The 27,545-nt window shown below is 40.3% G+C and overlaps 1 protein-coding gene across 3 annotated transcripts in view; it reads right to left on the reverse strand.

The window, feature by feature from the left end:
• ITPR2 (inositol 1,4,5-trisphosphate receptor type 2) overlaps positions 1–27,545 on the reverse strand; it is a 567,579-nt gene that overhangs the window by 137,956 nt on the left and 402,078 nt on the right. For all 3 annotated transcript variants that reach the window (XM_070453823.1, XM_070453822.1, XM_070453824.1), the window contains exons 44-45: positions 24,523–24,618; positions 22,763–22,885 (exon numbers count right to left, since the gene is read on the reverse strand). In XM_070453823.1, coding sequence (XP_070309924.1) covers positions 22,763–22,885; positions 24,523–24,618 — 219 coding nt within the window. The remainder of the gene's footprint in view (positions 1–22,762; positions 22,886–24,522; positions 24,619–27,545) is intronic.

Genomic DNA, 27,545 nt, shown 5'->3' on the forward strand with positions numbered 1-27,545 from the left:
AGGCAGGTAGAGGGGGTGCAGGGGTCAGGTCATATTGGGGTGCTTCTGAAGCCAATGATTTGATGTTTGTTTAGAAACTAGAATTATCAGAAGGTTGTGAGCAGAAAGATGACATAATCTGCACTGCATTCTTAAGGGTTCGGGGCATTCCTGTAGAGAAGCTGCTAGGCTTCCCAGGCGGCCCTAGCAGGTAAAGAACCCGCCTGCCAATGCAGGAGACGGAAGAGACGTGAGTTTGATCCCTGGGTTGGGAAGATCCCCTGGAGGAGGAAATGGCAACCCACTCCACTATTCTTGTTTGGAGAATTCCATGGACAGAGGAGCCTGGCGGGCTACAGTTCATGGGGTAGTAAGGAGTTGGACAGGACTGAGTGGCTAACACAACACACTACCTTCCCGGCTTCCAATCGCCTCAGTGTCTTCTCCAGCAGTGTGCCGTGTATGCTAAGCTGCTTCAGTCGTGTCCAACTCTGTGCGACCCAGACTGTAGCCTGCCAGGCTCCTCTGTTCATGGGATTCCCCAGGCAAGAATACTGGAATAAGTTGCCATTTCCTTCTCTAGGGGATCTTCCTGACCTAGGGATTGAACCCACATCTCCTGTGTCTCTTGCAGGCAGATTCTTTACCATTTAGCCACCAGGGAAAGCCCTCCAGTAACAGTACTTTATTCCTATTTATCTCAGAGTGGTAATGATTTCCTGAGATACAGCACTCAGTACTTGATAACTATGAGTCAATTTAAAAAAAAAGTAATCAGGCACGTGATCATCAAGGTCTCCCAAGCCTGTTTGTGAGCGCCTGTTCTGTTCTATTGAAAATGACTGAAGAGTTTGATGAGGAGACAGACAAGCAGTTGGTATTTAAGAACAATCCCTCTGACCTCCTGGTAGAAAGTGGATTAAAAAGGGACTTTACTGGAGGCAAGGGAAGGAGGCTGTTACAGCTGCCCGGGCAGAAGGAGGAAATGGGCGAGAAGAGGAAGAAGTCCGGGCAGTTCTGAGAGATGGTGGAGGGAGGAAATGGTGAGCTATGCTGTCTGGGATGGGTGGTGGGGAGGGTGGAGATGAATGCCAGCTTCCAGCTGGGGAACTGGTTAGAGAACCAAGCCATCACTGAGAAAGGGGACTCAGTGTAGCTCTGGGTAGAGGCTGGTGATGACTTTAAGGTGGCTGCTTCTCTGTGCCACCAACTGCAGTGCAGACTGTGACGCAAAAGAAAAGAAATCATCTGAGCCCCCAGGAGAAGTGGGATAGCGCCTGGCTGCCTGTTACCACCTGCAGCCTCAGCACTCATCTTTCCTGGATATGCTGAGTGTTTATTACTTCGGAAGACTTCTCCCTTCCTCTGCATCAATGCGGAAAAAAAGTGTGGAAGTGGTCAACTTTCCATCCATCTCCCAGAATAATGAAAAAAAAGCAAAAATAAACAAATCGGATCAACTTAAAAGCCTTTGCATAGCAAAGGAAACAATAAACAAAATGAAAAGACAACCCACAGACCGGGAAAAATATTTGCAAATGACGTGACCGATAAGGGATTAGTCTCCAAAATTTACTAACAGCTCATGATGCTTCATCAAAACAAATACCTCACTCAAAAATGGGCAGAAGACCTGAAGAGACATTTCTCCAAAGAGGACATACAGATAGCCAATGGGCACATGAAAAGATGTTTAACATCACTAGTTAGTACATAAATGCAAATCCAAACTACAGTGAGACATCATCTCACACCGGTCAGAATGGCTATCATCAAAAAATGTACAACAATAAATGATGGAGAGGGTGTGAAAAGAAGGGATCCCTCCTTCACTGTTGGTGAGAAGGTACCCTGGTACAGCCACTATGGAGAACAGCATGGAGGTTCCTTAAAAACTGAAAATAGAGCTATCATGTTGTTGTTCAGTCGCTCAGGTGTGATCAACTTTTTGTGACCCCATGGACTGCAGCACGCCAGGCTTCCCTGTCCTTCACTATCTCCTGGCGTTTGCTCAAACTCATGTCCATTGAGTCAGTGATGCCATCCAACCATCTCATTCTCTGTCGCCCCCTTCTCCTGCCTGCAATATAACCCTGCAATCTCACTCCTGGGCATATATCCAGAGAAAAACATGATCCAGAAGGATATATGCACTCCAGTGTTCATTGCAGCACTGTTTACAATAGCCAAGACATGGAAGCAATTTAAATGTCCATTGACAGAGGAATAGATAAAGAAGGAAGATGTAGTACATACATACAATGGAATATTACTCAGCCATTAAAGAGAATGAAATAACGCCATTTGCAGCAATATGGATGGACCTAGACAGTGTCATACTGAGTGAAGTAAGTCAGACACAGGAGAAATATCGTATTACGTCCCTTTTATGTGGAATCTAAAAGAAATGATATAAATGAACTTACTTATAAAATAGAAAGAGACTCATAGAAAACAAACTTACGGTTGTTGGGGGGTCAGAATAGTTAGGGACTCCAGGAAGATCATGTACACACTGCTATATTTAAAATGGATAACCAACAAGGACCTATTAAATGAAGCATAGCCTTTCACAATAAAAAAATGTTGTTGTTTTTTTTTTTTTAAAAAGAACAAGTTAAATTCAAATCACTTCTAGAATCAGGGATACAGTCAATCAAATGGGGGTGATGGATGATGTCAAGGAAAACCTGCCCAAAGGATGTGTTTTCTGTTAAAACAATGTAGACTACTGTTTGTTTATTCCTTTTGGAGTTCATTTGTGGGCCCTCTTGCAGTGTCCATTTAGGATCTGAATCCAGCAACTGCCTGAATTTGAGCCCTCCCCAACTCTAATGAGCCTCAGGAAGGCTGATGCACTTCTCCTTCCTACTTCTGTCTCAGCAATCTGAGCATGAAGGCCTTGCTGAGCTCCCGAGCTCACTGACATTTAATTAGCACTGTCGCTGAGATCCTATCACGTGAGTTACCATCTGGGAACCGCAGAGCACCATGCAGGGCGGGTACCAGTTGAAATAAATGCCTTGTCTGGCAGCTAGAGATCTGCTTTTGCAAACAGGAATCCTTATTTCCTCTTAGCCCTTTCCTGGCAGTGCTTCTGGATAATGCCACTGTGCTAAGAGCAGAAACAAAGCTATATGAGGAGGCTTCGGAAATCTGGGATGGACATCTTAAACAAAACATACACACACTTACACACCCAGTTCATCTGAAGAGCAACTGACGTGCGTTGAGGGTATAAAAGCTGTTCAGTGACAATGAGAAAATTTGAGTTGTAATGCCACCAGTGTTTATCTCATCCTCCCTCCCCTCAAAGACTTAGAACTGATATTTCACTTTCATTACGCTTAAGACAGGGATCAGAAGAGGATACACTGGCTAAGCAGCTCTGAATCACTGCTTCTCTAATATGCAGCCAGAGTGAATCCACTTTTTAGTATTAACCTTACAACCCTCTCTGCTCACTGCTGTCTGCTGGGGGGCCCCCACCACTCAGTATGGATTGCCCTTAGTGAGGCTGTTGGTGATCTAAGTGCCAAGCCCTGTTGGGATTTAGGGCTGCACCTTAGGTATTGCCTGACGGTTCAGATGGTAAAGACTGCTTGCAATGCGGGAGACCTGGGTTCGATCCCTTAGTTGGGAAGATCCTCTGGAGAAGGGAATGCCTACCCAATCCAGTATTCTTGCCTAGAGAATTTCATGGACAGAGAAGCCTGGTGGCAACAGTCCATGGGATCGGAAAGAGTCAGACACGAATGATCAATTAACACTTGCATCTGATTGATTAACACTGAGTTTGCTAGGGTCTCTGGTCCCCTGCTCCTTTGTGAGTCTCTCTCCTATTTTACTTCCATGCCCCATTTGCTCAGACCTCTCATTCTCAACCTACATGTTTCTCTTTCTCCTCCTTTCCTGTAAAGTGTTCCATTCTTGGGGCTTCCCTTGTGGTCCAGTGGTTAAGAATCCGCCTTCCAGTGCAGAGATGCAGGTTTGCTCCCTGGTCCAGGAATGAAGATCCCACATGCCTGGAGGCAACCAGCCTGCATGCTGTAACTACTGAGCCTGCACACACCGTAACTAGAGAGCCTGCACACCGCAAAAGAAGATCCCGTGTGCCACGACTGAGACCCGCCACAGCCAAATTAATTAATCAATTTTTTTTTAAAAAATAAAGCATTTCACTCCTGATCTTTTTCTCCTCTCATTCCAACTGTTTTTCCTGAGAAATCTCATCTATGCCCACCAATTCAAATAGCATCTATTTACTAATATTTCTGTCCATCCATGTTCCAAGCCCAGGTCTCTTTCCTGAGAATCAGGTACATATAATAAACTGCAGGTTATATACCTGTGACCTGATGTCTCACAAATTCCTCAAACACCAGAGTTCCAGAACCAAGCTTCTTTCTCCCCATCTCACCCCCTAGTCGTCTCTATCTCCCATCTTCTGAAATGTGCCATCGTGACCCAGCCACCAACTCTACACCTGGCAGTTATCTCCCATCATCCCGCCCTCCTCACGTCATTCCCAGAAACGGAGTGGAGTTTGCACTGAGATGATGGTAAGGGCTTCTCATTTCTCCAGGGATAAAGGGCAACCTCCTTAGGGAGCTCTCCAAGTGTCCTGGACTGACCCTGCCAAGGTCCCCATCCTCAGCCCCGGCCCTCTCCCGTGTTGTGCCCCAGCTGTCTGGCCTTCTCTTCTGGTTTGCTCCTTACGAATTTTACAAGCAAAGCAGGGTGAAGCTTAGGATTCTCACACAGCCATGGGGGATCTAAGAATCCATGCCCAGGAGGCGAAAGTTATAGTTTTTGTTTGTTTTGATGTAAATATTTTTAAAAAGATTCTTTCTGTGGATAAATCAGCCAGGTTAATTCTTTTAATTTCATGTAAAAGAAAATTAGGTGATAATCAGATTCGTTTGATAGCAGGAAGGTAGAAATTTCAAAAGGAGAGGGACAGGAAACAGATTAGAAGAGGCTGGATCTGGGTCAGGTGACCAGGCTCTGGGACAATTAGGGAAGGAAGCTGGCAAGGGCGCACGTCTAGCCTGCGGACAACTTGAATAAAAATACCCAGGATGGATGGTAAGAGGCAGTTGCGGGCTCCACCCCAGAGTTAGTCAGTCAAAGTCTCTGGGGACAGGGTCCAGGAGCTGATGCACACTACAGTGTGATAACTGCTGCTCTGATCTCAACTTTTTAAATTTAATTAACATATAATGGCTTTGCAGTGTTCTGTTCATTTCTGTTGTACAACAAAATGAAGCTGCTCTATGTATGTGTATATCCTCTCCCTCTGAGACCTTCCTTCCACCCAGGCCCACCCACACCTCCAGATCATCACAGGGCACCGATCTTAATCTCCCTATGCTATATAGCAACTTCCCACTAGCTATCTGTTTTAAATATGTCAACGCTACTCTCTCTGTCCCACCCTGCCCTTCCCCTCTGCATGTCCACTGGCCATTTTCTCTGTCCCTGTCTCTATTCCTATCCTGCAGATAGGTTCATCAGTACCATACACGATGCTTCCCCAGTTTGGAGATGGAAATACTACCTTCCCCCCAGGCAGCAGTTTCTTTAGTTTGCCCTCTCACCTCTATTCCCAGGTCTGTGTCATTCCAAGTACTGTGTTCCCAGGCTCCCCTCTTCTGCTTGTGTTCTACCTGGCTCATCCACACCCCTCTTCCACACTCGATTCATTCACACTCTGAATCCAATGATTCAGCATTAATGATGCCCAGTCAATGCGTTAATTAGCATCAGGCTTCCACTGCTCATCGAAGGCTGAAATCAGGATCTCAGCAATGCAGAGTGACTTCATTTTTATCCAAGTGATAAGTGTATGTCTCTCTGTGGCACGTGTGTGTCTTACACTCATAAACAAAGTGAATTAAATGTTATAAATATAGATATGAAAAATAAATGACCTATCACTTCTGACTCATAGAGGTTTTTCAAACGTGAGAAACTTCAGACTGTGAAGATTCTACAGATCCTCTAAAGCGGAGTTTGGCAAACTCTGGTTTGTTGGTCAAATCTGGCCTAACATCTGTTTTCATCAATGAAGTCTCATTTTAACACAGACTGGTTTGGCATTAGACTGGCAAGTTAATGTCTCCAGCAGAAACTGTAAAACTGAAAACTAGTCTAAACTATTTACTAGGTGGCCCTTTGCCAAAAGGTACCTATAAAAGTAAAAAAACAAAACAAAAAACTTGCAAATACTTTGCAGGTCTCATAGAGCAGACAAAATGAAAGAGAGAGAGGGAGATATATAGTTAAGTGAGAGTCGCTCAGTTGTGTCTGACTCTTTGAGATTCCATGGACTATACAGTCCATGGAATTTTCCAGGCCAGAATACTGGAATGGGTAGCCATTCCCTTCTCCAAGAGATCTTCCTAACCCAGGGATTGAACCCAGGTCTCCTGCATTGCAGGAGGATTCTTTACCAGCTGAAAAGGTATCTTTTGAATCAAACAGCTTTATACCTCTAGAGCTGATATTACTTCACTGATTACATAAATCCCAACATGGGACTTTCCAGAACTTTCCCCTTCTTATAATTTCAAACAATTACTTGGTTGTGATGCAGAAGAGGGACTTTTTCGGTCAGGCTGAGGGTAACTACTTTCCTTTCTGAAACTTGACATTTTAGTTCAACAGTTTATCTTCTAGCATTATTTTGTCACTGTGGTCTTTCACTTTTCTGTGCCTCTGTAAGTAATTCTAAAACTCCAAATGCGCCAACAGCCACAAAACACAAAGGCTGGGCCAGCTCATCACGTTACTAGTAAGATTCAACATACCTACAGAAGTCTCTCAACTACTAAATCAGAAAAGAACTATTCTCGTATACCACCTTAATATTCTACCACTGAATCTACTGATTAAAAGAGGAAAGTAGATCCTTTTGTCCTGACAGCCCATCCCATCTCATACTTCTACAATGTGTCCTTGGAATAAAGGGTCAGGTATATGTTAACCTTTCTTCATTTATGTTTGAGCTGGAAAAACAAGTTACCCAGTAAACATAGGCAGATACATGAAAGCACACACACACCAACACATACATCCAGGATATTCCTTGTGCAACGACATTAGTGTTTTTATACTGGCTTACCTGTTTACCAATTACATTTTCTCATGGGTTTGAATCTAATTGATCTGTCTTTAAATACTTGCTTAATACTGTCAGGGTATAAATTAGCACACGTCATTAAAAAGTACAGTCATTAAAATATCTTTTGGAGACTTGTAATAATGCTTTTGAGTTGGTGGATACCTTTAAAGCCGAGTCCTGTGCCATTCATCTCTGTGTTAGTGCGTTTAGCATTCAACAAAATCCTTTACTGTCTCATTAATTTTATGGCAACATAAATAAGAACTAAGTATCCTAAGGAAGAATTTAGTAGAAACTTACACTATATTTCAATAAATATATCAAATGAATTCTTTTTGGGCACTTAAAACCCTCCAGAATTTCGTAAGGTATGTCCCTTCACCGCTACCCCTACATCTGTACAATGCTGCTCCACCTCCTGATGTCCCGGAGCACCTCACTTCCATACACATATCATGATGACTACTTCTGGTTCCTCTGATCATTTCTTCCCTGTGATGGAAATGCCTTCTTCTCTTATCTCTGCTTATCTAAATCTTATCAGAGCCTCTTGATGAAGGTGAAAGATGAGGGTGAAAAGCTGGCTTAAAACTCAACATTCATAAAACTAAGATCATGGCATCCTGTCCCATCACTTGGAAAAACAGATGGGGAAGAAATGGAAATAGTGACAGACTATTTTCTTGGGCTCCAAAATCACTGGGGACAGTGACTGCAGCCATGAAATTAAAAGACACTTGCTTGTTGGAAGAAAAGCTATGACAAATCTAGACAGAGTATTAAAATGCAGAGATATCCCTTTGCCTATAAAGGTCCATATAGTCAAAGCTGTGGTTTTTCCAGGAGTCATGTATGGATGTGAGAGTTGGACCATAAAGAAAGCTGAGTGCCAAAGAATTGATGCTTTTGAACTGTGGTTCTGGAGAACACTCCTGAAAGTCCCTTGGAAAACAAGATCAAACCAGTCAATCCTAAAGGAAATTAGCCCTGAATACTCATTGAAAGGACTGATGCTGAAGCTGAAGTGCCAGTACTTTGGCCATCAGATGCGAAAAGCGAATTCAACAGAAAGGATCCTGATGCTGGGAAAGACTGAAGGCAGGAGGAGAAGGGGGAAAAAGAGGAAGAGATGGTTGGATGGCATCCTCAACTCAATGGACATGAGTTTGACCAACTCCGGGAGATGGTGAAGGACAGGGAAGACTGGTGTGCTGCAGTCTATGGAGTCTCAAAGAGTCGGGCATAACCTAGCGATTGAACAAAACAAAACTTATCAATACACAGGGTTTATCGAATATGTTAGCCCCCTTGGGAATCCCTGACGGTCCATTGGCTAAGACTCTGAGCTCCTGATGGAGGGGCCTTGGGTTCAATCCCTGGTCAGAAAACTAGATCCCACATGCCACATCTAAGAGTTTCCATGACACAGTTGAAGATCCCACATGCAGCAACTAAGACCTGATACAGCTAAATAAATAAATATTTTTAAAAGTAAAATAAAATGTTAGACCCTCACAAAACCCTCTCAGCAACACCAATGCTAACATCTTCCCTTTCTATCTATGGAACTTGTTGACTGTAACAGTCACTCATTTAATCACTCAATCAAAGTATTTCCTGTATCAAGCACAGTCCTATGCACTGGGCAACACATTCATGAATAAAACTCATGTTTGTAGGGTCTGGGTCTGGTATCTAAGACTGTGGCAGAATCAAGAGTTTCATTACAAATAATGTAAAGTGTGAGATGCCTAAAAAGACATTCAAATGCAGACTTCCTGGGTGGCACAGTGGTAAAGAACCCACCTGTTAATGCAGGAGATGTAAGATGAGGTTTTGATATCTGGGTCAGGAAGATTCCCCTGGAGAAGGAAATGGCAACCCACTCCAGTATTCTTGGTAGAAAATTACATGGACAGAGGAGCCTGGTGGACTACAGTCCATGGGGTGACTAAGAGTTGGAGGCAACTGAGTGACTGAGTACACACGAACAAGATGCCTAAAAAGACATTCAAATGAAGATCTTAAGCAGTTGGATGTACAAATCTGTGTTCAGAGGAGAGACTCAGGTTGAAGATATAAACTGGCATTTGATTAGGGTACATCTGGTGTTTAAAGTCACGTGACAGAATGAGATCATCTGAGTGTCCGCTGAGAAGACCAGAGCCGTGGAATGGGTCCTGGAACTCTCCTTCTGATAGAAACGGGAGAGGAATAGGAACCAGCACTGGGAAGAAGGCAGAGGGAGTAGAAAACTGTGCAGCAAGAAAGCTAAGTATTTCAAGAAGAGAGCATCCCACTGTGTGAAATGTTAGTGACAGGAGAAATACGATGGAGACTGAGGACAAGCCATTCAATTATTCAGGTGGCAGTCACTGGTGCCCTCGTTAGGAGCTGTCCTGGTGGCATGGTCAGGAGGAAAGCCTGGCAGGGAAGGATTTCAGAGAGAATAGAAAGAAGAAACGGAGGTAGCAACTGTATACAACTTTTGATCGTTTGGCTAAAAAAGGGAGCAGAGCTACGGGTCAGTGGGCTAGGGGTATTTTTTAGAGAAGTTGATTTGCCTGCTTGAATGCTGAGCAAATGATCGAGTAGGGGGGGAAAGCGATATCTCTGCTGCTCTGACTCTCTCTCCCTTTCTGTCTCAGCCACACACTCACTTTCCTGTGCACACTCCTAACCTGAGATCCCAGAGCATCCCAGGAACACACTGTCCACAGGGTTGCTATGCTGTGATTGTCTTTATGTGGTTGTTGTTTAGTCACTCAGTCATGTCTGACTCTTTTGTGACGCCATGGACTGTAGCCTGCCAGGATCCTCTGTCTGTGGGATCTCCCAGGCAGGAATACTGTTGTGGATTGCCATTTCCTTCTCTGGAGGATCTTCCCAACCCAGGGATCGAACCCACAGCTCCTGCATTGGCAGGTGTATTCTTTGCTGCCACCAGGGAAGCCCTTGATTGTCTTTATGTCTCCTAGTAATAAAGGGCAAATTCCATGAAAGCAGAGACTATATCTCACTGCCATGCCCTCAGATTTCTCCATGTGGTGCAGTTGGTATCTCTAGAATAGCTGCCTGAAAAGGAACTGGCGATGTGATCTCAGGGATCAGGCTCATTGAGCATGGAATCTGCATCTGTTTGCTGAGAACATAACCAGGTGATAGTACATGATCAATAAATTTACATTGACTTAAAAATGAACTGAGAATGAATTTAAAGTCATGAAAATAAATCTGATGAACCTTAAAGTTGATGGAGCAACTTCTGATGCATCAGGTTCTGTCCAGGAGCTGGATGTGTATGTAGGAATATTTGTGGACACAATCGTCAGTCCTTATATCATGTTAAAGTTGTTACTGAAAATACAATTGCCTTCTATTACTTTGCTGTATGGCAACAGGATACAGCTAAGTACTTTTTAAAATTTAGAATCTGACAGGCCTTTTTAAATTGCAAAGTTGTATTAATCTAAACTTCTATCATATGACCAGTAATTAATCCTACTAGTGAAGGTTCCCTCAATCAATTCCTATATGCCTCCAGTACAATGAAGTGTTGTACTTCACTAATCATCAGTATGGGTTTGTTTTTTTGTGGGGGGGCTGGGTCTGGGCGGGGTGTTATTTTACATTATATGTTATCATGTAACTTAAATATTTCTTTCTGTGCCTTGGTTGCCACGAAACATAGAAAAATTAATGCTCAAAATAATATTAGTTAGTAATATTTTCCCCTGATGCTGGGAAAGATTGAGGGCAAAAGGAAAGGGGGGTGGCAGAGGATGAGATGGTTAGATAGCATCACCCACTCAACAGGCGTGAATCTGAACAAACACAGGGATAAAGTGGAGGACAGAGGAGCCTCGAGGACTATGGTCCATGCCACTGCAAAGCATCAACCAGGACAGCAACTGAACAACAAACAACTATGTATTTTCTTATGTCAAACTGCCATATGATAGCAACATAGAAAAATATCTTTCCTGTTGTGAGAAAATAGCTGATCCTGGTTTTCCTATTTCTTTGAGACAAGAAAACTTGCAATTATGCTCAGTTTTCAGGCAAAGTTCCTTTAATTGCTTACATTTCTACATATCTATTTGCCAGGACTAACAGCAGGTTTTTCACGTAGCTGGGCAATTAGGATAAGCGTATTTTCTGTTATTTGATAAAATAATTTCTTGATATTTAAAAAAGCTATTTTCAACTAAATTCACATATTGGAAAGTTTCTACAATATGAAAGTCTCTCTATGAAGTGACCTTACATACATATTTTCAGAATGACTGTTGTTACATGCTTCACATTTATTTATATTCAGCTCTTGATTATAACTCAAAAATATAGATAGATCATTATTTATCCCTGAAGACTAAAAACAGCTATGTTCATTTTTTTTTCTGGGGTATTCTGCAGAACAGTGTAGAAAACATTGTTTACCATGTTGTCTTCTGCCCTTGTATATGTTTCTTTTAGAATCAAATAACAGTAATAAGTTGGTCATAAATGAATAGTATAGATATGACTTGTATTGCCCATTATTTTTCACTCTTGGTTATTACCAAGAAGCTCAGTGCTATCACTGATAAACAAGAAGGATATTGGGTAAGATACTTAGCATATTTTGATTCTTTTCCTTCTCAAGCCATTTGATCTTGTATTCTAACAGTCTAATTACACAAGTGCATTTCCTATTCAACCTCAGATTCCTTTTATAAGTAGGTAAGGTAAAAATAAATACATAAATATCTAGTAGCTGGTTAGTTTTGTTGTTCTTGTTCAGATGCTAAGTCACGTCCAACTCTGCGACTCTACTGACTGCAGCACGCCTGGTTCCCCTGTCCTTCACCATCTCCCAGAGTTTGCTCAATCTCATATCCATTGAGTTGTTGATGCAATGCAACCATCTCATCCTCTGTTATCCCCTTCTCCTCTTGCCCTCAATCTTTCCCAGCATCTGGGGTCTTTTCTAATGAGTTAGCCCTTCGCATCAGGTGGCCAAAGCATTGGAGCTTCAGCTTCAGCATCAGTCCTTTCAAGGAATATTCAGGGTTAATTTCCTTTAGGATTGGCTGGTTTGATTTCCTGCTGTCCAGGTAGTTACCTTGTTACATTACTTAAAACGTAATCTAACTCAGTAAAAGAGTCATTACGGTCCAACTACTCTCTAGTTAGTGTCCAATAAATCTCTGGAAGTCCTCCTTGCAAAAATAGCTCATGGAAACTCAGCCTCGCCCCCACCCCGCCCAAGAGAAAGATGAAGTCAGAGAAGTTGAGTGACATAATCAGCTACTGGAGAGAACATGGAGTTCAGGGTGAATACAAGTTAAGCAGTTTGTACCATATACTAGCCAACACATGACTGTGAGTCGAAAACCCAGCTGTGTTTTCTACTCTCTGCGCTTCAAGCAATAATAAAGATGAAGTAATTGTTAAGTTAGTTAAAATCCTTTAAAGATATTAAGGATGGAAGTCATGTATCCAATTATAGGCCCATCCTTCTATTTCTATGAATAAAATGAAGCAATGCTGATGACTACATATTAGCGTAAGAAAACAGAAGTGGCAGAGAGGTGAAGCAGCCTAGGTCTCTAGGGAAAACATTTTAAGCAATCTGAGCAATAAATACATTTCATATGACTTTGGTATAAATTAAAATTTAGCTACTTAGAGTTATGTATTTGCATATCCCTTAAAATGAATATAGCTCAAGCTGTGAGATTAGAATTTTAAGGGAAAAAAAAAACAGATTAATGAGCAATAGCAACTCATTAATAACAAATAAATAACAAATCCCATCAGCATGACAGAAAGCACCCTGGACCTTGAAACAGGATGGCAGCTCCTACCATCCTCTCACCCCTGAAGGGAAAAAAAGATGCTAGCTTTGCTTGGGGACAAGGTAACAACTCAAAGGTTAAAATATGCTAGGGGCTGTATGTATTACCCTGCATGGAGAAGAAATATATAGAAACAGCCCTGCCTGGTATTGCTAGCTCTACTAATGGACTTTGAATTCAAGAATATAGTTGAAATCAGAGCAGACCTAAAGAGGAGCCCAAGAGGGCTTCCCTGGTCACTCAGACGGAAAGAATCCACCTACAGTGCAGGAGATGCAGGTTTGATTCCTGATCCAGGGGTCCCACGTGCTGCAGAGCGGCTATGCCCATGTGCCACAACATTTGAGCCTGTGCTCGAGAGTCCGGGAGCCACAAATACTGAGTCCGTGTGCCCTAGAGCCCGCGCTCCAAAATAAGAGAAGCCGCTGCAGTAAGAAGGCCACACATCACAATTCAAGAGTGGCCCCTGCTTACTGCAGTTGGAGAAAAGCTTGCCACCCCATGGACTGCAGCCCGCCAGACTCCCCTGTCCACCTAATCCTCTAGGCAAGCATACTGAAGTGGGTTGCCATCCCCTTCTCCAGAACGTCTTCCCGTCCCAGGGTCGAACCCAGGTCTCCTGCATTGCAGGCAGACACTTTACTATCTGAGCCACCAAGGAAGCCCAGTGAAAACAGCACAGCCAAAAAACAGGTACAGAATAATAATAATAAATTTTAAAGAGGAGCCGAAGACCCAACAAAGGCCTTCTACATTCCTAGAATTCAGATTGATGCTCTAATAATGTCACACAGAAATAAATATAAGTCTACCAAACATGAAATGTTAAGCAGGGAAATAATTGCTTCCACTGAATTTGGCCTGATGATCCTCACACCAAACTAACAATTAGAAGTCCAATTACAATCCACTTCCTGGACTATATATATATATATATTTTTTTTTTACTGCTCCCACTAATCATGACTCTGAGAGGTCATATGAAAGGCAGTAATCCAAAGATTCTTTGGTGCTTGTTGAAAGATATGCAGGAGCCTATTTGAGGGGTTAAATACCTAAGCATTTTCCCCTGATATTGTTTTCTTCATGAAAAAAAAGTTTTTAAATGAGGCTTCATGGGTGCCCAGAGTTTTCGAATCTACTACTAATAATGTAGCCAAGACCAACATACATGAAATAAAGAACAATTCTAGAATTATACACAACATAAGCTAGTGAGAAAGAATGTAGCAGTTTTTTTTTTGGGGGGGGGTGGACATAACAGAACTCAAAACAAAGACCACTGTTGACTGGAAATGGGGTAACTAGGTTTCTATTTGAGCTTTAGAGGAACTAAGGTAATAATAAATGAGTTTTAAAAACAAGAAGAGATATTTTGTTAGTTTAGAGGAAAGATGGTATCATGAATGAAAGTAAGAAAAGTTCCTGATATGAGGGAAGATATTATAGGGTCCTGTCTATGTAGAGTTTGCTGATATGACTGGAAAAGAATAAACTACTAAATTAAAAAGAAAGTCCGCAGCAGTTGAGTGATATCCTTGACTGTGAGAATGCTAATGTCAATTTTGCAGGATTCTGTAAATCTTAGAGTACCTGTATTATATAAAAACACTATCAGCATGCATGACTTTTTGCAAAACATTCTTCTCCCAAACTCTTGTTGAGTAATCTACTATAGCTAGGTACAATACTTAGCACAGGATCAGAAACAATAATTGTTTGTGCACAGGATCTATACTCCAGTGGGAGGAAATACCATTAATTTTGATTGTGGTAATGAGAACAGGAAAATATCTTTCTTTTTTAATTACTACACTTATGTTATTAAAGTTTTAGAGTATATCATGTCCCAGTCATTCATTCACTCAGTCAATGCAACGTTTGTTAAATGCTTACAATCAGGGTCATTACAGTTATGAAACATGTTGACTCAATTCAAATTATTGTAATTAATTTCAAATAAAGACATAAGAAGATACCATACCAAATCCTTACCAATATTCCCCAAAGGAGTTCCTTTCTCTAAAATGTCTATGGTGTATTTTTGCAGAAGTTGTTGCCTCTGCCTGGAATGTTCTCCCCAATTCCCCTATTTGTCAAGATTCAGTTGAAGGGTCACTTCCATGAATTCTCTCCTGACTTAAGAGAAGTGTGTCTTGTACATATCTCCATTTTAACAAAAGTATGTTAGATTATCATAATTTATCTGTCTCCCTCTCTCCACTCCAGGGCTTCCCAGGTGGCGCTAGTGGTAAAGAACCTGCCCGCCAATGTAGGTAGACGTAAGAGACACAGGTTCGATCCCTGGGTTGGGAAGATCCCCTGGAGTAGGAAATAGTAACCCACTCCAGTATTCTCATCTGCAGAGTCCCATGGACAGAGGAGCTTGGCGGTCTGCAATTCATAGGGTCACACAGAGTCGGAGACAACTGAAGCAACTTAGCTCTCCCAGCTCCAACACACACTTAACTGTGAGCTTTTTGATGGCAACTTTATTCATGTTCTATCTTAGCAACTAAAACAATGCCTGATATAAGAGATGTTCAGTAGGAGGGAAAAAGCAAGGCCAAGGGATGCCCATGGTGGTCCAGTAGTTAAGAATCTGCCTGCCAATGCAGGGGACACAGGTTTGATCTCTGGTCCATGAAGATCCCACATGCTGCAGGGCAACTAAGGCCATGTGCCACAACTACTGCAGCCCCGGGAACCTAGACCCAGTGATCTGCAACAAGAGAAGCCACAATGAGCAGTCTATGCCCCACAACCAAGAGGAGCCCCTGCCCACTGCCACTAAAGAAAAGTCCACACAGCAATGAAGATCCAGCAAAGCCAAAAAAAAAAAAAGAGGTGCTAATCAATAAATGTTCTTGAATGATAATCTTATAATAAATGAGCCTCAGGTGCAGTGTTTGTAGTCAGTATGGTGTTGAAGTGCTGGGAGCTAGTTGAGGGTCCAGCTGCACAGGTCTTCTAATCCCGGAAACATGCCAAGCTTATTGCCACGTTCCAGACATCTCTGGGATGCTTCCCCACACTGCCCCATTACATACTGCTGACTTCTGCTTTTTACACCTAGATCTCGCTTCAGTCTCACCTCCCTAGAGAAAACTCTCCTGATCAGTCAGTCTGCAATCGACCTCCTGAGTGTTTTTCAGCCCACCCTCTCCTCATTCACTGCAGAGCTAGCATGACTACCTGCTCTCTCTGGCTGGTCTACTCCTCACTGCTCCCAGTCAGAATCTAAGTCCCCTAAGAGCTGATTTCTTGCTGCTTTCCCTCGCTGCTGTATTCCTAGTATCTAGTACAGTGACTGACATCTGGTAAAACACTCAAAAAGACCATATAACTGAATGAAAACTGAATGAGAAATTCAGATCCCTTAGTCCACAAGAGGGCTTCCTTGGTCGCTCAGTGGTAGAGAATCCACCTGCTAATGCAGGAGATGTGGGTTTGATGCTTGGGCCAGGAAGATCCCCTGGAGAAGGAAGTGGCAACCCATTCCAGTGTTCTTACATGGAAAATCCCATGGACAGAGGAGCCTAGCAGGCTACAGTCTACGGGGTCGAAGAGCTGGACACGACTTAGCGACTAAAGAAATCCACAAGTAGCAAACTACAGTTCGTAAGTTGTATTCTGCCTGCTGGTAAATTTTGATTGGCATGCTTGATGTTTTTAAAATTTTTGAATGAGTTGTCAATTTTTTAAAATTAGATTTCACAATGTTTTAAATTTAAAAATTCGGACATTTTGAAGTAGTGGAGGAATAGGAAATTTAGTGCCTGCAATTCCAATTGGAAAGTCAACAGAGCTAAGTAACAGCTTACCAGATCACCAGATAGTCCCAGCCTCACCTGGCCTCACATCATCCATTTTTGCTTGGCCCTGAAGGTGGTCTGGGTTTTGGTCCTGGTCTCTAATATCCTACATACATCATGGCCACGTAATTACTGGAAACCCTGCCCTCCCAGACTGCTGTTACTATTAAATCTTGGACTATATCTTTACAGATAAATTAGCACAAGAAGGTACCTTTATATTATTCTTGCATTATGACATGGAAAAATCAAACAATTAAGAGCAATAACTGAACTTCCTAGATACCAGAAGAAAAGCTAGGTGAGGGTTTAAAGATATCAAGGTAGTGGAAAAAATTATCATTACAACATTAGAAAGCAAATGAACCAGGATGAAGTAGATGTAACTACTATGACTAAGATTTGTTGACCTTAATTAAAATTCACAAAGGAAAAAATGAAACCCAACTGAAGAATGGACAGACACATTTTCAAGCAATTCAGATAATAAATAGAAATGACCAACTAACATATTAAAAGATAATTCATTTTATTAGGAATCCAAAAGATGTGGATTAAAATGAAATTCCTTTTCATCTGCCTCATTAATTTATTCAACAAACATGTGTTGAGTGGTCATTGTGTTTCTGACACCATTCAACTTGGTGAATCTTTATTTAAATAGTAATAATTTTAGGATTCAGTAAGATGATTGCCATCACATGGTGAAAAACAATTTTATAATGTGCACCAAGAACCATAAAATAGTTACTACCATGAAACCTAGTAATTAAACTTCTTGAAATTTATCCTAGGGAAATAGTCAGTGCAGCAGACAAACATTAATGCATGAGGATGTTAATCATAGCATAATTTATAATATCAAAAACATTAGAAGCCTAAATGTCTAACAATAAAAGTGATTAAATAAATTATGGTGCAATAAAATGGTGAACAATTATGCAGACATTTAAACTGTGTTTTCAAAGACTATTTAATGACATGGGGAAATGATGATGAAAAAATTTAAAGCCTATATTTAAAAATAATTTCATATATCCAATTAAAGTGATCCATTCTTTCTTTCCTTAAGAGCCAGGAGTTATTTTTGCTTTCCACAGGCAAGCTATCTAATACTTCTCTGAATCCTGCAAGGCACATAACATTTCACATTTCTCCACATGCTTCTCAACTCTAGTAGGTACTGAAATAAACAGTCTCACATGTTCACTGCAGCATTATTCACAATAGCCAAGACATGGAAGCAATGTGGTTGTCTTTCAATCAATGAATGGATAAAGAAGATCCAATATAGATACACAGTGGAATGTTATTCAACCACGAGGAAGATCTTTCCGTTTGCAACAACCTGGATGAACCCTGAGAGCACTATGTTCAATGAAATCAGTAAGACAGAAAAGGACAAATGCTGCATGATATCACTTATATGTGGAGTCTAGCAATGACAAACTCGGAGAAGCAGAGAGAGAGAGTGGTGTTTACCAAGCTTTGGGAGGTGGAGGAATAAGGGAGGTATGGAGTCACAATCCCAGTTGAAAGACCAACAGATTCTGAGGATCTAATGTACAGCCCAGTCATTAGAGTTAGTGATACTGTATCATAAACTTGAAAGTTGCCCAAAGAGTTGATCTTAAATGTTCTCGACGCAAAAGAAAAATCACAATCATGTGACTAAACTGGGTATTAGCTAAGGTGTCAAATCAACATACTTCACACCTTAAACTTATACAATATTATGTGTCAATTGTATCTTAATAAAACTGGGGAAGAAAATAAAATTAACATAAAATAAAGTCTCACAAAAACAGAACTGCGACAGAGAATCAAAGAAACAATGTGTGTGTGTTAGTCACGTCTGACTCTGTGTGACCCCATGGACTGTAACCCTCCAGGCTCCTCCGTCCATGGGATTTTTTTTTGGGGGGGGGCAAGTATACTGGAGTGGGTTGCCATTCCCTTCTCCAGGGGATCTTCCCAACCCAGGAATCGAACCCAGGTCTCCTGCATTGCAGGTGACTCCTTACTATCTGAGCTACCAGGGAAGCCCTAAAGAAACAACAGGACTTCATATATGTTAAACTTATCTAAAGTATCGAACATTGTTCTAGATTTCACACAATGGCTGTTTTATAGAAAGACAGGAATAAAGAGAAGGAATAGGAAGAAAGTAGACTATTAAAGACCAAAGCTAGAGCAGAGAGAGGAGGCAGAGATGCATGAGACGAGTATGTGAAGGACAGAAAATGTAAAAGGACACATAGCTGAATTTTAAGGAAATTACTCTGCATGTCACTATGGTATTAGAACTTAAGAAATTCCCTTTTTCAAGTATTGATAGTTCTATGTAGATCAGACAAGACACTTACAAGAAGCATTATTTGTTTCTCGTAACACCAACCACAGGAAGGGCCAAAAAGGATGTCATGGTAGAAAAAGCAGAACTACCCAACTACCATGAAAAGAATAACAACAAAAATTGAAAGTCTGAGGGCACCAAAATAGACTGTCTGTGCAAAAGATGATTATAGTAAAACAAGGAGGAAGCTGAACCTCAGTTTTGGAATTACTGAACTGTGCAAAGGCAGAAACCAATCTGCACGGTCATCAGCACTACAAAGCCAAACAACTCCACATTCACAATGGACACAGCCAAACCTGGGCCCCAGAACACTCTCAGAGCTCAGCTACCTGGCTACTTGTGAAGCAAGGCTTACAACCACTGTCTCTGGCATTTGTGCCTCAGTGTGGAGGCTATCTGGACAACAGATTCATAAGGAGGAACTCAGCAACCATCTCTGCCTCCGAAGAAACCAGGACAATATCCTGGCCTAGAGAAAGCCAAGGAAGTCACTTGAGGAAAGATCAAAAGAGCATGGGTTGGCTCTCTTCTGAGTGAAAACTGAACTTTTCATTAAAACTAGTGGGAGGAGCCACCCCGTAGGGCATACATGTATAAACTGGCAAGGGAGCAACTTCCTGTGTCATTGTAAGAAAGTGAGCAGACGGCTGCTTAACCACCCTGCTGGTTACATTCGCTGTTCCGTACATCTTGCATTCCCGTCCGAGATGCCTGTGGACTTCCGCTTCACATTACACTCTTACAGTTTAATCACAAGGCCTTAAGGGCTCCAGATCTCCTTCCCTCACTCAGTCTGACATTCTCCCTCTTCCTGAAGTCTGGCTTTATTTATGTGCCTATATATTGTGCCATCACAGCTCTGCATCCTACTGCTTTCCTAACACTTCGGTTTGGGGGATTCAGAAACCTCTAGATATCTATTCAGGCCATTTTCACATCCATTATCTCTTCGTTTCAGTTAAGTAGTTTTTAGCTCTTTGTTACTTTTTTTTTTAACAGGTAGTTCTGAATCCCCACTCCTTGGACAACTCCACCATCATTGTTGAATCTGTTTCTCTCTAAGCACTTTCATAAACTCCAATCCATCAAAATCACTGACACTGTGCTGTCTTCATTTTTAATCTCTTTCATAATTTAAATCATTATCTTTCAATCTAAGAGGAGATTTTGTATTCTTTATTCTTATTCTCCATTCTTTTCAATATTCACCTTAACTTGTCTTAAAAATCTGTATTCTTGGGATTTCCCTGGCAGTCCAGTGGTTAGAACTCTGAGCTCCAACGCAGGGGACACAGGTTTGATTCCTGGGTTAGGAAAGTGAGATCCCAAATCCCACACGTCATGTGGCATGGCCAAAAAAAAAAAAAAACCAAAAACCCAACAAAACAAAACCTAATCTCTACTCTTGTATTTAATCCACTTAAAACTGAACTGACCTAACGTGGGTCTTTCCTGACAATATCTTTATTGTTACTCATAACTGGTAACATGAGATTACAATTTTAAATGTCTTCTCCATTGGTTCGAGGTAATCTGGCTCAAACATCTACTCTTTTATTTGTCTCAGGGCTGACTTGGCTGGTCCGGTTGTTCACTTTCAACTTGAAAGACACATGGTTAGATCTTGCTCAGGCAGCGGAATAACCTTTCCAGGCAGAGCGAGACTAGCTTTCAGTCAAAAGAACACGATGGGTGGCTGGACTCGCTGACTTCCTTCTAAAACTTAGTACTGCTCACTCTGATCTTCTCTTTTTCAGTGGTTTTCCTTCCACAATGCTGCAGCTTCTGAAATAACTTCTTGCTCATGCACACGTGCTGTGTCACTGTATTTCTATCTTTGTTGTAGAAGCCAATATGATTTTATTCTCAGTTTGTGATTTTTTTCCCCTCTCTACTCTCATTCAATCTCCGGACAGTCCTTCTCTGGCTTGACTCAATTGCTGTCACCCAGTTTCTTTCTCTCTAAAACTATACCTCTTCCACATCTTAAATTTCTGCGTCCTACTTTCTTCAGTGTTATCTCTTCATCTTAGCTTTCAGTTCCTCAATACTTAAAATTCTCTCATCTTCCTAGCTATAACCCATTTGCCCTGACCTTTTCTCTTCTATATTTTGCTATACTGTGAGAAGGTTCCTTGACGGCTCAGCAGGTAAAGAATCCATCAACAGTGCAGGAGACATGCAGGAGATGTGATCCCCGGCTTGGAAAGATCCCCTGGAGAAGGGAACAGCAACCCACTACAGTATTCTTGCCTGAAAAATCCCACCGACAGAGAAGCCTGATGGAATACAGTCCATAGGGTTGCAAGAGTTGGATGTGGCTGAGAACATACTGTGAGACCTAAAAATCTTCTCAATGGTGCAACTATACTACAAAATTATCACAGCTTCTTGTATTAATATCTTTTAGAATTTGACTCCTTTCTGAATTTTTTGTAAAAGTTATACTCAAGCTTACATACCTTAGGTAGTTCTATATGAGGACAGAAATGGGTAAGAATTGTCTAAAGAAGAAATTTTTAATACCTTAAACTTACACAGTGCTGTATGTCAATTATATCTCAAAAAACTGGACAAATTTTAAAAACAGAAAGTTAATCTATTCAGAGTCTTACTTATATCTAACAATGTTTGTTTAATTACCTGATAAGATATACAGGGAAACAGGAAAAGGTAGAGATTGTCAGTGGGGGAAAATGACTAGCAAGAGAGTCTAAAAGTTTAGACTTTATTCTGAAAAAAAGGGAGAGGTATATAGATAATCACTATACGATGTGAAGAACTGACTCCTTGGAAAAGACCCTGATGCTGGGAAAGATTGAAGGCAGGAGAAGGGGACGTCAAAGAATGAGATGGTTGGATGGCATCACCAACTCAATGGACATGAGTTTGGGAGCTGGTGATGGACAGGGAAGCCTGGCATGCTGCAGTCCATGGGGTTGCAAACAGTCAGACATGACTGAAGAACTGAACTGAACTGATGTGGATAGAATCAAATGGACATACGTCCATCTCAATTTTTTAACTTCTAAAACAACTCTGCATTAGAAGATACAAGTTTAAAGTGGATCTTCAGGTTAAAAGAACTAAATATGTCAAATAACACTAACCAAGAACCTGTTTTCATACTAACACAAAATAGAAATGGTTTTCCTTTGAAAGAATGTGAATTTAGCTTCATATTTTTTAGAAGTCTGGTAAAAAACAGTTAGAGGCTGTCACTTTACAGGTTCTGCAGGAAATACGCCAGTCTACAATTCAAAGAGGCCAGAAGTCTGTTTTGACCTGAATGCATCCTTTCCTTTACACTCTCTGTCTTCTCAGGAGCCTCTGTCCTCTCTGCTTCCAGACTTCCATCTGTTGCCATGGATACCTATTCCTTAGGCTCTGACATGGGATTCTCTCCTCCTTGCTGGCCCAGTTTTCAGTACCAAGTACTGTTTTCTTGTGCACCAGCTCTGACCACAGCCCTAGGGGTACCAGCAGGCATTCTGGGAGCTTCTTCTTCTCTTGACTCAGAGCAAGGGACACACGTGTTGAATAAATGGAAGGACCAGATCTTGAAAGTATTGACAGCAAGCCATGACATAAGATGAGATTGATAAGATCAGCAAAACAATACAAAGATAAAAAAATATGATACCTGATGGGCCAGGATATAGATATTGTGTCCAACATCCTTTGGGGAAACATCATCATCTCCGCCCTCATCATCCCCATGATCGCATTCCAATCCTTGGTTGTAGGCATTCTTCATCACATCCACCTATCAAAAAACCAATAGGAACATCAAGACTTGAAATGCCACAAACAACATGCATTTGCCACGTTTATGGGGTATAATTAAAAACTGGAATGCCTCCTAAGACTTGAAAAATATATAAGAATTCTAAATGAAAATGACACTGGAAACCTTCTTCATTTAAATGATTATGGAATTATTTTCCTACAAAATTCTGTTTTCCTTGGAAAATTTGGCTTTGATTTTTGAAAGCTGACAGGGCCAAAGTTTCCATGAATTAGGAGACTTTGGAACCCTGATAAGCACCCGTTATTTATCAAGGGTCCACTAGTAACAAGAACACATGGTGCTGGACAGACACCATCCTCTGCCTGAGGACCCAGTGGTGGATATGACAGAGTTTCTGCCCACAGGGAGCTTACCATCCAGTGGAAGAGTCAGCAAGGGGCCAGCGTAACAGTCCTGCCTGCAGCAGGAGTAAGTGTGACGCACTCAGTAAGCACTAAGCATTAATTCAGGCAGGAGGTTGAGGGTGGGCCACAAGGAGGAAGTGGATGATGGGATAATAGTGTTGTAGAGAAAGGAAATGATATTTTCAAAGGACCATTGTGCAGAGTTGCTGTTGAATGAAAACATAACTCACCACCCTCATAGGAAGTGTCTTGTTCTTCCTAGCCCACTGCCTTGCAGATACTATGCTGTCATTAAATATGTTAAATCAAATTGCACCTTATCTTTCTCTTTATTTGCATTCTTCCACTCTATTCCTTACTATTAAAGAGAGCAAAAGAGGTCCTTCATACATCATTATTTCCCTACCCTCCCTGCCTCTCTGCTCTTCTCCCAACCTTCCATGTTTCCTGTTAACATTACACATTGCTTCCCCGTCCCTTCCCTGAACCTCCCAGGCCCACAATTTGTTCTAATATTTAGCAAATGCTCTTTCACATCAATGAACTTATCCTGCTTACACATTAAAAGTGTCTTCAGAGAGTTGCCCATAGCACCAACAGGGGTACTCAAACAACTAGGACTTAGTTATTAGGGGACTGGCTATACAGTTCGAGAATGTTCTCAATGCTTTTGAAACTCAATGCTGTTAAAAGCATGCTGATATTTCTTCATAATTCCCATGTCACAGTGAGGAGGAAAGTATAACCTCTCCAACAGGAAGACAACACTAATGATCTCTGGGGATTTCCCATCAGGTCTCCATGCAATTTTCTCCAGGCTGAACACTGTGTCATGTTTCACTAAGGACAACTGCAAAAGATATTTATTTTGCTTTTATTTTCAGAAAGAGGTGTAAATATAATTTTTGAGGGGTACAAACATTTTTTATTTATCTCCCTCATATATATACTAATACACAGACTAAACTTTTTTGGGGACAAAAATAACTTGCAGATAGTTCAGTCAAGTGTAACAAGCTGGTTCAGAAAAATATTTAGAGTGGATAAACCAATGAAGTCATAAGGACCCAAATCACACAGGCCTTTGCTTTCATAAGCCTTCTGAGACATCAGTAATGGCAGGTCATGATGTGCCCTCATGTCTTGGTAGACCAGGGAAAGCCAGCAGACATTTCCCCTGACATGTATACTATACACTGTCCCTTTTAGGTTACACGTTATTGACACGACTTTCAGAAGGTTTCTTACCAGTTCTCTGGGTCTCATGTTGAAAAGAATCCTTTCTGCATTCTCGCTGTCATGTCGGCTTTCCATAATGGCCAGCAAAAGCTTGGAGGCATTGTTCTAAAGATACACATTGAGTTGATACACATTGAGTTGATGCACATGAAAAGTCTATTTCATAGATTAAGGATTCACTGCATGTGTTTTAATTGAGATTATCAGGACTATTTATTTTAACTCAAGCACAAGTGTAACCTCCTATTTTCAGTTGGCTTATTAACATTTTAAAAGAGAATGTTTTATTTTATTGTCAACACAAAATAAAAGCAATGAATCATTCAAGGTATGTTACAAGGAAATTTTAAATATTGCTATAAAGCCCTTTTAAATACAAAATTGACTTTATATATGATACATTAAAATATAATCATATTTTCCTCCACTATTTCCTAAGTAGAAAATTCTTCATATTTTCTATGAATACAATCTAACAAGACAGTAAGTTGAACCAGTATCAATGACATATTTGACAAAAATGGCATATAGTTCATTAGAATTCAGCACAATTGTTTTTAACACGAAACATCAACTCATAGCAAATCAAAATCTTAAATAAATTTGATCAATAATTACTGAGAATTAATTTATAAAATTCTAAATTCATGAGCTAGAAAGAAAATATAAATTTATTGATAATAGTTTAGACTCCCCACATGGTAATATACATGCAACATTTTAACAAGTTGGATTGTAGAATATTTTCTATTTTTGTTTAATAGAAAATAAAAACAGTTCATGTTGTCCTCGGTGCTTCCTAATTTGGTTTTAAAAAGGTATTCTCTCAAACATGTTTATCTATAGAAGAAATATGTTTCTGATTCAGCCATTTATTATCCAAATTGGGTACCACACAGTTACAGAAAGTCTTACAACACAAAGCACAATATCCTCAGCATTTGGAATGATGCTCTGTTTTCAATTTCTACAGATTTGCACAAATCCTAAAATTCCCTTTTTATAATAAAGCATCCCACACAAACAACGTATCTTTAAAAAGGTAAGGTTCTAGAGTTAGTGGAGAGCTTGCATCTTTAGAGCAATCTGAACTGACCCAACCTGGAATCAAAACCCTGGTAACACTAAGAGTACTCTAGTGAACTTCACCCAGCAGGCCCAATACAAAGTAGCTTAAAAATACATCCAGTTTCAGAATGCTACTGGCAATATGGTGTTTCCCTAAGCAATCTTTTTCATACTATCTTGGAGGAATAGAAATCTAATAAACGACCTACTAAAATCTGAATCAATTTGAAAGTACAAGAGACTATATATGCTAAGAAATCCAACTTATATGTGTTAATAAATGATTCTCTTCCAAAAGAAGCTAGGGTCCTTAGACAAAAAAAGAAAAAAACAGCAACAGTAAAACAACAACAACAAAACCTACTTATTTTACAAATTCAGCAATTTATAGTCCAGGTCAATTATGAAATGTAAATTAAAAGGGACAAGGTGTATATAAGATTTTTAAAATTCATGAAATTGTATAGCAAGTGAGTAAAGTTAAATATACTTAAAATTATACCTGTTTAAGTAATTAAATTTAAGAGTAAATGATATATAATAAAACCTTAACATTTTTTTCATATGGCATCTCTATAATGTTCCAGGGAATTTACAATTAAAAGCATCCTACCAGAAGAATAGCATTGAAACATGTATATTATCTAGGGTGAAACGGATAACCAGCTCAGGTTGGGTACAGGAGACAAGTGCTCGGGCCTGGTGCACTGGGAAGACCCAGAGGGATCGGGTGGAGAGGGAGGTGGGAGGGGGGACTGGGATGGGGAATACATGTAAATCCATGGCTAATTCATATCAATGTATAACAAAAACTACTGTAATGATGTAAAGTAATTAGCCTCCAACTAATAAAAATTAAAAAAAAAAAAAAAAAAAAAGCATCCTACCTATACCTTCAAACATTTGCCAGTATACTATATCATTCTGTCTTAGAAACATTGTTCTCATATTGGCCATTATGTACAAAGCCTCATGGATTATTTAGAAACATACACTCATCTCCCTTAGCAAAATATTATAAATATTTCAATTCAAATTCATTCATTTTCTATTTTACACATACCTTGACCTATCCAACTGTCATATTTTGAAAAGGTAACATAAGTGAAATTTTAAATGACCCTTTTTTCAAAACAGATTTTCATTTGAATAGCCAAGAATATCTTCATACAATTAAGTCATACCCTATCATTTAGGTTTTTCTCCTGCCATAGGTCTGAATTTGTAAATAATCTATTCGTTTATACTTTGTTTTAGTCTATTTTTTAGATATTTTTTTGATGTGGAGCATTTTTAAAGTCCTTGCTGCACTTGTCACAGTATGGCTTCTGATTTATGTTTTTTTTTTTTTTCACCATGACATGTGCGATCTTAGCTCCCCAACTAGGGATTCAACCCACAACCCCTGCATTGGAAGGTGAAGTCTTAACCACTAGACTGCCAGGGAAGTCCCCTACACTTTAAGTTGATGAATCCTTAAGTATTTCCCCCAGTTAAGTTATATCAATTAAAAATGAGGTTTAAAGGTGTAAGTAGTTAAATGAAAGATTTTTTAAAATATCTAAGGCTTCAAAATGCTGTTTCTTTCTGAAATATGGTTAAAGACGAATTCAAGATAAAATTTTTTTTTCCAGTAACTCAAATTAAGCTATCATATAGGCCAAGCTGACTTCACTAACTGAAGAATGAAGTTAATGAGGAAAAGGACACAAGTGTAATCTGCATGCAGATCACCTTGTTTCTCATTTATGAAGAGAAAGACCCAAAGCTGATACCTGCTGCAAATAAAAATAGTGAAAATACGCAAACACAACTCTGTTTGCTTACTAAGAGCCATCAGCACAATCTCCATATAAGTAGTACATATATGTATTCCATTATGTGATCTAAATCTATATTTAGAAAAAACTATAAAAATACCATTTCTATCCTTCTTGGCCATAAATTTACCTGTAAAAGGTAAA

Source organism: Odocoileus virginianus, chromosome 23 (genome assembly GCF_023699985.2).
Source record: "Odocoileus virginianus isolate 20LAN1187 ecotype Illinois chromosome 23, Ovbor_1.2, whole genome shotgun sequence".
Taxonomy (NCBI): domain Eukaryota; kingdom Metazoa; phylum Chordata; class Mammalia; order Artiodactyla; family Cervidae; genus Odocoileus; species Odocoileus virginianus.